The 11,381-nt window shown below is 34.9% G+C and overlaps 1 protein-coding gene across 7 annotated transcripts in view; it reads left to right on the plus strand.

Moving 5' to 3' along the window:
• The window catches only part of SLF1 (SMC5/6 complex localization factor 1), a 35,879-nt gene extending 26,086 nt beyond the window's left edge, over positions 1-9,793 (plus strand). For all 7 annotated transcript variants that reach the window (XM_085042662.1, XM_085042667.1, XM_085042663.1 and 4 more), the window contains 6 exons: positions 1,163-1,308; positions 3,257-3,423; positions 3,918-4,021; positions 5,996-6,088; positions 6,476-6,658; positions 8,802-9,793. In XM_085042662.1, coding sequence (XP_084898788.1) covers positions 1,163-1,308; positions 3,257-3,423; positions 3,918-4,021; positions 5,996-6,088; positions 6,476-6,658; positions 8,802-9,298 — 1,190 coding nt within the window. In that variant the 3' untranslated portion in view covers positions 9,299-9,793. The remainder of the gene's footprint in view (positions 1-1,162; positions 1,309-3,256; positions 3,424-3,917; positions 4,022-5,995; positions 6,089-6,475; positions 6,659-8,801) is intronic.
• Positions 9,794-11,381: the final 1,588 nt, after the last annotated feature.

The following is an 11,381-nucleotide window of genomic DNA, read 5'->3' on the forward strand; positions in this document are numbered from 1 at the left end:
CACTCTTGTAGAAAACAATTCATGAGAACTTTTAGGCTTAGATCTTAGAAGGCCAAATCAGTTGGAACTTTATGGTGTTTAAATCAATGGAGCTTTTAGTATGTACCTCTCCAACAGATTTTCTAGCTGTCATGTAACAGAGAGAATCTTAGATATATGTTTCTGTAAGACTTTCTTACTTTCCTGTACAGACAGGTGGAAAAGAAGAACAACATTAATTCTATTTATAAAGAACAGAGATTTTTTGGCCTGTGCCACTTGGTAAAATCCACAGCGCTTAAAGCAAACTTGTTGTATGTTCTTCTAAATTCAGTTATTCTTACAGTAGAAAACATCTGTATTCTCAAAACTTGGGTTTCTGTTTTGATTGAGTCTACAGATCACTTAATTTATGAGCACTTCTTAGCAGAACAGAAGATTCCTTCAATACAGTAAAGAATTCCTTCCTCATGGCAGATGTTGCTTTCCACCTGTTTCACTGTTATTTTGACAAAATTATTTTGTTAGAGTTGAAATACAAATTTTTACCACCATAAGAAAAATCAGTCTTTATGTCTTCTTTACCAAAATAGAGATAGGTCAGACATATGCCTGATATATATTGGTAAGTGTATAGATATGTAATTTCCTCTGCCAGTGTGTGGGGAGTTCTTTTAAAGAGTATAAGCTATTTGGTACATCTGAATGGGGTTGCAATTTGCTTTTGGTTACTTGTACTGTAGAAGTTGTAGGTCATCCTGCATTACTTGTAGATTAATGTGTTGTTCACATTTTGTAACTCTTACCAGAATTTGTGTCACTTAGAGATTTAAGAGGTGATCACTTGTAGAACTTAACAAATAAATTATTTTATTCTCAAAATAAAAGTGTAACTTTTTTAAGATTGTATTAAGGGCATTTTTAAAAGTTTCACACAAAAAGTGATGCTTTATCTTTTAAAATATGTTGAACATTCTCTTGGTATCCCGTCATCTTTCTAGATGATGGTTAAAATGCTTTTTGTTGTGAATATTTTTAGTAATTCTTATGGAGAAAAAGTTTGTGAATCTGTAACAGGAGAAAAAAAAGTCTGGAAGAGTTATATTCTAAATAACTAAGTATGTAGATTTCTGTATTTTCAATTTAAGGCTTACTTTATTTTTCCCCAATTGCTTTTATCCAGATTTTTCTATATGTGAATTAAAAGTGTTTATTTGTGCCATCCCATCCCTCTGGCTTCAAATGTTTGTTGCAGAAGCAATTTTCAAGCAAATGTGTTTACAGAGGAATATTACTGTTTCTACAGAACCTCTTTCTCTTCAGAAAATAGTAAGTAACCCTTCTACTCCTTAAAACCTATCACGCTTCAGTATTTTACAAATAATTGGATTCATTAAAGTCTTGAAATATATCTTTTCTTTGTGGTCTAAGGTCATGCTTGTTGCCTGCATTGTCTTCCTGCGTGTTCCACTGCATTTAAATTTCTCTTTGCCTGATATCTGGGTCTGGAACAATAGTAAGATATTTCTTGCCAGAGAATTTGTGACACCTGATTAATCTGTTTACATGCAGTTAACATGATAGTGAAACAATGCAACAACAGTGAAAGCAATAAAATCTTTTAAAAATAATCTCTGGTGTAATGATTGCAGTATTACATTTACTTAAGGAGAATGCCAAATACAGTGTGATTTTTCTTGGGTACCTATTGCTTCTGGGTTTTTGAAGAGGTGGGACCAGGCATTTGTTACATAGAAGATTTTACGATTTTGAACCACAGTGTATTCCTGTGAATTTCTCCTACTTACAAACCTTTGTCTGCCTTCAAATCACAATTTGTGACTGTTGGTGATAAATGCTGCAAAAGAAATTTTCAAAGCCATGACTGCTGGCAAGATGCAGGCAAATCAGAGCAATCACATGGTAATGTCATGCCCTAATTTAGAGCCTCATTTCAGTAATCTTAATACTAATGACTAAACAGAATATGGAATCCATAGCTGTTTGTCTGTGTTCTACTATTCTACAGGTAGAATCACAGAAAAACAGATTTTTACCTTTATGCATTTCCCATGTATTTTTACCTTTATACATTTCCCATTTTACCTTCATACATTTCCCATCCCATTTCCTTACAAGTTTTTGTAGATTTTACAGGAATTTATTGTGAACAGAGGTCATTGCTAGATAATACAGCATGTTTAAACAGAGCTTGAGCAAGACTGTCAGATTTTTTTTAATAAACCAACTGCATGGCTAATATTTAATGTATATTGCCACATATGCAACAGAATTGCTACTTTTAGTATTGCCATGACTACTGATCACTATCTACAACTACTTATAAATTTTTATAGTGCTTGAAACAAGTCTATGTGCTTTTGTTAGGTTTTGCTTAGCATGACTGAGTCCTTTCTCATTCCGTACAATAAAAATAAACTATCATCTAGTTTTGCCAGTTCTTCTCATACAGCATCCTTGCAGCTTGGCTTTTCTCTGAGTCTGGTGGCTGACCTCTTACTCCCTGATGGTAAATGTGCAGTGAAGGTGTGGGTAAGGTGCTCCGCACCAATTGTACTTTGCCTGCAAAATCTACAGTGAACTGCTGAATACTCAAAGCCTTCCTTAATACCTTTCTTCAGATATAATTGTCATGTATTTGATGAATCTCCTCACTGGCCTTTTTCCTATGCTTTTGCCAAACTGCAGAAACTTAGATGTCTGTGGGCACTATAAGAGGGTTTGAAGCTCTGTGTTACTGAAAATAAGCTAAAATGTCTGCAACAACAAAGGCTATCCTAATAATTAGAGAGAGCCAATGGGATAACTGGCTTACTGCCTTTGTGATGCCCAAAGACTTAGTCCAACCCCTCATCTTAGAAGAGATGAAGGAGTGGAGTGAATATTCCTTTACCAATAGACTGGGAGTAGGAAGTTTGTAAATACTTTGATTTAATACATGAAAGTTAATTAAGTGTACTTAAGTCTTATGTCCAACTAAAGTGATCCAAATTTTCTCAGCCACCAGAGACCTGAGAGAGGCCTAGAATTTCCCACTTTCTGTCTCGGACACAAGCCACTCTCTGGGGCCAGTGTAGAGAGTAAATTACAAAAACATCCAAAAGGAATGCAAAAGGGAACTTGAAATAATTTATATGTACAGTCATTCGGGGATCAGATTTTTAGAAACTTAGGTACAGCAAGCTGTGTCATAGGTGACTGCTTTGCAGCAAGTGCAACAAATTTCTTCATTTTAAATATGTTACTTTTGCAACAGGTCTGTTCCTATTCGCCTGCTTTGCAAGAGATGGGGATGCGTGAGACAAAGATACACAAAGCAAAGAAAAAGAAAATAGGGCAACAGCCATGCCCTGAGTCTCAAAGGACATTACAGATGCTAAATGGCGATAAGCAGAACCAAGTCAAAGTGCTGCCTGATCTACCGTAAGTAATACCTATAACATCACCAGTTTTATTCTGCTTTGGGGGACAGCTTCTGACCTGACACATTTCTTGAACTTTATGTGACCTGTTTTGTTGTCTACAAATTACTGCAACTGACAGAAAGCTCCATTGTAAGCCTGTAACACCTCTGGGCTGGGGTTTCCCCTTTTCTCTTTGATCATCAATTTCAGTGTATATGCAGACTGATGTAGTTATATTTGCCCAATATTAAATTTATAGGGCATATACAGAAGTTCACTGTTCATAGAATTACCTTTAAAGAAAGTTTAAAAGTGGGCAATCCTATTTTATTTCTGTTTTAAATACAGTTACAATTAAATGACATAGAAATTATGTAATTCGGACATTTCAGAAATGGTGCTGAAATGGATACATCTAAGTATTCTGTATGTATACATTTAAAGGCATTAAGTACATACACATTAAAATATGAAATAGTTATTTTAAATGTGTCCTCCATGCTCTCTTTTCAGTGACTTAATCTTTAAAAAGCTCAGAGCAAAAACAGGAGTTCAGACTGCACACACCAAACAGAGTAACCTTTTGGCTGAAGAAGTATTCAAGAGAGATATTAAAGGTATTCTATATATCTGTTTTATGTTAAGAAATTTAAAATTGTTAGAATTTATAATTTCAGGTTTAAAAACTTGTCCTGATGAATGCTGAACTAAAACATAAATGGCTTATGCTCAAGAATTATTTTCTTATGGCCCATGTCTCTTTTTTCCAGTGTCTATTTAAAAGGAGGAATTTGTATATATGGTAAAATAAAGTTGCCTTCTTCATTACCCTCCTCCTCCTATATATTAAATACAGTGTGCAGTTTCTGTGAGCTCATTCCAGTCTTGCCTGCCTAACTTTGCTAATCCACCTCAACCTGTGCTTGGTAGGATCAACGTCTTCTGATTTGCAAGTATAATTCAGTCTTCTCTCTCTGAGTCCAAGACATTTTGTGAACAAAGACTGAGGAGTATGCTATGTTACATAGCTGTTTTAAGCATATGGACTGTTTTCTTCCAGGCATTTAGCCCAGACTATGAAAGGCATTTGGCTTTTGTCTTAACTACACTGGAACTCACGTGCCTAAGGAATAAAACAGCACTGCACTAATACATCCAGTGCCTATTTATTACACAACTTTAATAAATGGTATTTTGCATGAGGCTTGCTTTACTACAGAATTACTTGCTGGAAATACTTTTTCATCTTCATCATCAGAAAATTACCTACAACTATATTAATATGACACCCAGGAGAAGGCTCAGAAAAAAATGGGGAAAAGCAAGCTGGAATTGTTAAAAAAATTGAAAACATAATTGTATCATAAACACTAAAGGACAAAAGAAGACCTCATCCCCCTGAACTTCAGTAACAGAGCCAGACCATACATTTTTAAAATTGGTTCCCTTTCTCTTTATTGCTTTTGCAAGTAAAATTGGTGGGAATTATTACATGCTGATTTCTACAAAGAAGAGTGAGCTGAAGAACTAGGGGAGGAAAAAACCAATTAAACCAACGCTGCTTTTTTTTTCTATTTTTCCCTGCCAAAATTATAAGTAGTGTCTTCTTTTGAAAGAATGGCTGTGGACCTGACAGATTTACATAGTAAATGCATTAATATAACAACATGTTCAAGGTAAATCTTATTACAAAAGCTGAGAGATCTACCCTAAGATATTTTGAATTTCTAAGATGTTTGGTTCATCATCTTTCACCTGGAATCAGGATTTTCCTCTGGCTCTTGTTCAAACCTAATCAATTATTGAAAAGAAAACAGCATTTTGAATGTGTCTGAAGTTTTTATTACGCAGAAGCTAGTGGTGTCTTTACATATAAGCAGCAGTTCTCAGTTGCTTGCTGTTTAATTTTTCACACTAACTTCAGCTTTACACAGTACTGAGGCTTGGGATTTTTTCCCCAGAGACTTTAAATATTAATATTATTGATAATATCAATTTAATAATAATAATTATTATTATTATTGTTGTTGTTGTTTCTTCTCTTTCTCCCCTCCCTTGCTACAGTAGCCAAGTCAGGCAGCCTATCGAGAAACAGCAAACCATCTGTTAACAGATTTGAAGTTTTGATTTATACTTGAGTGTGTAGAGGCACTCGTGCTTAGCCAGAAACATTCATTTGAATTAAGCTATAAATGCTGTGTAAAAAGAACCATACATTTTAATGTAGGTTCATGAATAAATTTAAGGGAGGGCAACTGCACTCTTAAGTTTTATTGCTTCAAAACCCAGTATTTTTTGGTGTTTTGTGATCACTTGGTGCTTTTATAGTGTGATTGAAGCTTTAAACCTTGAACTAGAGGGGAGATAATTCCAAACCATTTGCAGTACAATTTCATTGCTGGGTCTCTGGTGGAACAGAAGCTCCGTGGGGCTTTTTTTCTTAAAAGATTTTTAAACAGGATAAAGGAAAATCTTACTCATTATTGAGTTTTCTGGTACATAGCCAGGTCTCCTAGTTCCAGGCACTTTGATTATTTTCTTTAGTTGCTATCTTGCCTAGTCTAGTGTAATCTATTAATTTTTCATGGTAGGAGAGACAGCCCTGCATAAAGCTTGCAGAAATAACAAAGTGGAGAGATTGATTCAGCTTCTCTCTTTGCCGGGAGTAGACATTAATGTTAAAGGTAAGTTATTAATTTTCTCTACAGAACTAAGAAATTAAGCCACATAAAGGACTGTATTAGTATCTGTTTGGTAACAAGTTTGTATTTACACTATTAAAACTGTCTTTATTTTTTAAACAATACAAAACGAGGACTTCATAGCAAACATTAAGGTAAGATGAATTTATAACTGAACTGTGTTTTAACATCACACTTTACTGATTTTTAAAAATGCTATTTTTTTTTTCAGATGTTTTTCAATAGCATTTCTTGTTTTGAAATCACAAGCTGCCATACTAGCTGTAGAGGATGCTAAATAGTAAAGTGTTTTCCTGTCTAATGAATGACGTTATTAACATTTCAGTACTACTTCTGCTGTTTTAAAACTTCCCTTGATTTATAATTCAGATTATGCTGGCTGGACGCCTTTGCATGAAGCCTGTAACCATGGCAGCACAGTGTGTGTCCGTGAAATTCTGCAGCGTTGTCCAGAGGTAGACCTGCTCAGTCAAGTGGATGGGGTGACTCCTTTGCATGATGCACTGTCAAATGGACATGTAGAAATTGGCAAGCTGCTACTTCAGCACGGGGGTGAGTGCATTTATGCTAAACTGGTTTAGGGAAATTATCCACTGTTCTGAATCCATACTAAGTTATCAGAGTTTTTCTTGATAGTTTCTTAAAATACAAAGTTATTATGAAATATTTATTTTAAAACATTTTTAAGCCAAGCAGGTTTGGTTACAATAAATATAATACTGTTTTCACACTTATCTTGATCAGCTGAATATGAAATTAACCTGGATTTCCACATTTTTCTGATATTGTAATGTTTTTATCCTGCATTTTACACCATATGTATTGCAACTACATTCTCCGTTAATGAAAGTAAAGATTACCTAGTCACCAATCAAGGCTAAGGCTAAGGATTTTCTATTGTTTTGCTCTATTTTTACCATGACACAAAAATAGATTAGTTAAATCTCTATATAATCATGTATTTCAACATAAATTTGTTCAGCATTTATGAAAATTAATGTGATGGTCTTTGAAGAATACAATTAGCTTGGTAATTAGTTTAAGAAAGGAATCTATATTGTAATCATGATAACTGCTGTTTAGGGATAATAGTGGGAGGGACACTTTAGTTTCTAAAAAAAGATACTTTGCCCCTTAGGCAGACACACAATAAATGTTTTAATATTTTTTGTTCAGAGACAGGGTATTTGCATCTTGTTTTGAAGTGTGTACAGTATCAATATATTTAATTTAGCTTGTTAAAAAAAAACAAACTTCTGCAAAGAATGGTCTTGGATAGCAACTCTTCATTATTTTAATTAATTGACTAAAATGAGTGTTTGCAATATCTGTACCTTTGTTCTTCTATGTGAGCGTAAACTGTGCTTTTTATGCTGAGTCCAGATTTTTTCAATAAAAATCAGTGTATGAGGCAGAAGAGTGTATTTAGACAGTCTATTACATAATTAAGGTAGAGAAACAAAATTTTAATACATTCTCAGCATAAGACCCTCTGTATTTACAGTCTTCTCCTGCCCCCTAAAGGCTATGTCTGTGTCTGTTGTGCAAGCACCAGATCATAATCAATACATTCCTTCTGCAGTTCTACCTCTGTGCTTACTGAGCCGCAGTTCTGTGGCTCCCAGGTGTTTTATATCTCCACTGAAACATGTATCTAACATACCAAGCCAAGACCTGGGCTCAGTTCTATCAGTTGGAGTGATGCAATAGCCAATATTGTAGTAAACCCAGCTCCTCAACTGGAAATGGCATTGCACTGACAGATGTGCATTTTTCCCAGGCTGTTGTGAAGAATAGGTAGTGGATGATCTTGTTATCATAGGGGAAGAGCTCTACTTGCACTTGCATTCATCAAGGTTTTCTGGCAAGTATAAGGCTGCATGTATCTTTATCTTTGCCTTTGTCACACTCTGAGTTATGGCCTGTCAAGTAACTGACAAGCCCATGGTGGAAAGCATGTTACCTATTCAGTGTGAATTTACTTAGCTCAATAATTTAGAACACATCTCTCTAAATACATATTCTGCTTTCTGTCTCTAAAAGCCTCTAGCTTGCAGAAGTCAATGATACTAAATAATCAGTAATAATAATACAGCTTTAATCAGGTAAAAGGTAAAATATGTATTAGGGATATGTAATGTGGGAGTTTATCTTTTGTCTTTAAAAGATACTTCTGAAGAAGTATTCAAGTTAAAATGGCACATTACATTAGCAGAGTAATACAGATTTACATAAGAAGATTCCTAGTGTGTTCATAGTTGGAAAACACCTGTAATGTCTTAATGGCCTTCATTTTTTCTTGATGATGCAGCCTTTCTTAAACTTATCAAGAGATGTATAAGCTCTTCAAATATTAATAGGTCCATTGTAGTAATAAACAGAAAATACCAAAACAATGCACCAGTCTGAACAAATAAACACATCCCATTTACTTACTGTAAATGTATTTATTAGAGTAACATTACATTTTTGCATACTCTGTAGTTAAAACAATAATGTAAAGAAATTGTTACAAAGAATCTCTACATATTCTAGATTGTATTGCAAATATGCAACTCATCAGTTACATCAACATAACTTAGTACAAAAAAGGAACTTAAAGAGACACTGGGCTTCTGGCAATAAACAACCCAAAATCTTGTTCAGCTGCCAAATCGTACGTGATGCTGATATTAATGTTTATGTTTCCCTCAAGGGCCAGTCCTTCTGCAGCAGAGGAACTCCGATGAGAAATTCCCACTGGATTATGTTGAGTCAATCACAGTAAAGGAAGAACTTTTGAATATTGTTCATCCAGGACAGAGCACTGAAAGCTTCTGTGAAAGCAAAGAACAAGATTTTTGCAGTCAGCAGAGAGAACTGCGTTCGATTTTATTTATTAAGATGCTGCTCAATTTTTGTTCAGTTTATAATCTGTCTTCACCCTTGACTTTAACTCTCAGAGAGGTTGCTTGTTCAAATGTACTCCCAGTAATGGCTTGTGATGGCTCTAAGATGAAAAATAAATTTTCTGAAGATTGGTTGGTAGATACATATTTTAGAGAGCTAGAAACTTTTCAAAAGCTACCACAGTTTCTTCAAGAAATATCTGCAAACATGTTTCTCTTCCCTGGTGAACAGATGAAGGCCTTATTAGCAACTCTGGAAACTATGGTGGAAGCATATAAACTCTTAAATCTTATTAGCAGTTAAATTCCAAACAAGCCACATTGGCTGAAGCTTGACTGTTAACCCTTGATACTGGCCTAACTTCCTTCCCAGCAGCCAAAGAAGCAGAAATTTCATAGCCTTGCAAAAACCCCACTTGTTGGTATCTCCAACATTGTTAATATTTTCTTTTAGCAGAGCCTGGAAGTCAGATATGCTGGTTCAGCATGTTATTTAGGCAAAAAGTTTCCAGTACCAAATACCTTTTGCTTCCCTGACAGATCTGGATGTCAGTGATCTTAGGAAGGTGCTATATCATTTGCACTCAGTTAAACTTTGTGTTTTCTGTCTTGGAAATATTTTTTTTACCTGCCTTGTGCTATATTTCTCTTTAGTTTTCAGAGGTAGCGACTCTAAATTTAAACCAAGCAGCTGATTGGTTTATTCCTTGAGAAAGGCTTGTGTCTACATATCTTGATACCCTTTAATAAAGCTAATACTACAAATATCTGTCATGAAATAAAAACATGAAAAAGCAAATTCCTTCTATCCATTTTTGTTTTACTTAGCCTTGTCTTATAAAAAATAAAATCATATTGTGTAAATTAATTGTGTGTTGTAAAATTCAAAAGAAAATGCACTATATCTGTATTTACAGAATCAATACACTAACATTTCTCATGTCTTTGTGGGATAGAAATAGTCACACAAAGACATGTGGAAAATGTAGACCCTCATCACCACTGTGTTGCTTGTAGTCACATTCATTTCTGCAGTGGCCAACAGGAAGAGACTGGCCCAGACACTTGGGTGATTTGCAAACCACCAGTGGCTACCACTTGCTGCTTCCCAAGAAACGGTGCTTTGATGAACAGAATTCACCCTTAGCAAAACTAAAGGCTGTCCTTGGCTCTGCTCCAACTCATGTTGGCTTGCAGTGATTTGATAAAACCATGACATTGGCATGTAATGATCTGGTAACACTCCTGGGACTACCTCAAATGAAGATACAGGTGGAAGCAGTGGCACAAACCCAGTTTTGTTGGCTGAAGAATTTACAAAGGATTGAACAAGACTGTTTAAGTATCTACTGGACATCATATTCTGACACTAAGTATGGATATCCTTAAAAGTTATGCTCCACTTAATATGAGACTTTTGTTCTCCAATCTGTGAGCGCATGCAAACTACACATGATAAATCCTCTAAACTAATCTTCTAACCTAATTTAAGTTTTATGCTACATATTCTATCAGATGGACCTTCTAATTAATTAAGAAAAAGAGAAATTCCTATGCTTTTCTTTAAAAGGTGTTGAAGGCAATGTAGCTGAATTACCAAATTGTGCTTATGGGTTTTGGGACATAGAAGAGTTCTGTGTTTTGGGGAACCCTTGTTGCTCATTTATACAGCAAAAACTACTATTCTTGCCCTACATTTTTGTAAAGATCCAAATAATACCACACTAGGATCTGGGAGCAGGCACTCAAATGGAAGTTTACACCTTTCCCTTCCTAGCAAAGAGAAATAAGTGCTGCTTTAAAATGAGGATACCTGATTTTTTTTTCCTAAAAGATTCAGTAATAGATCATGAGTGATTTAAAAACTTAACCTTCAAAAGATAGGTATGAATTAGCAACACTCACAAGTCCAGTTCTTCTGTAATAGCCATTTCTAATATATAAACTAACAAACAAACAAACAAGGAAAAAAACACACCTAAAAGAAAGGGTGTGGAGTAAGAGCTGCTTCTGTAACTGATGTTGCTTGACTGGAGAGATTAAGTTCCATTGATGCATCTGGCTTGCAGCCAGAATTTTATTTTAGCCCTTCTGCAGCTGAGATATGTGATCTTACACAAGATCAAGCAATTCACAGAAGATGCTCAAACCGAGTTGACTTGGAACCAGACCTTCATTACAGTGTTCCATGCTTATTAATACTGATTATTATTTTTATACGTGCAGGCAGAACAACCTGCTTTAATATACTAAAATGTCAGTGCATTTGGATTTGCATATTTTTAAAAGTCTGTGCACTTTTAACTTTTCTCTAGTAAGAAAAAAACACCAAAAAACCTTTATCTTATATGAGATTGACTAATAAACTTCATTATTTCGTTTTGGAG

This window comes from Lichenostomus cassidix, chromosome Z, assembly GCF_008360975.1.
Source record: "Lichenostomus cassidix isolate B80296 chromosome Z, HeHo_3.0, whole genome shotgun sequence".
NCBI lineage: Eukaryota > Metazoa > Chordata > Aves > Passeriformes > Meliphagidae > Lichenostomus > Lichenostomus cassidix.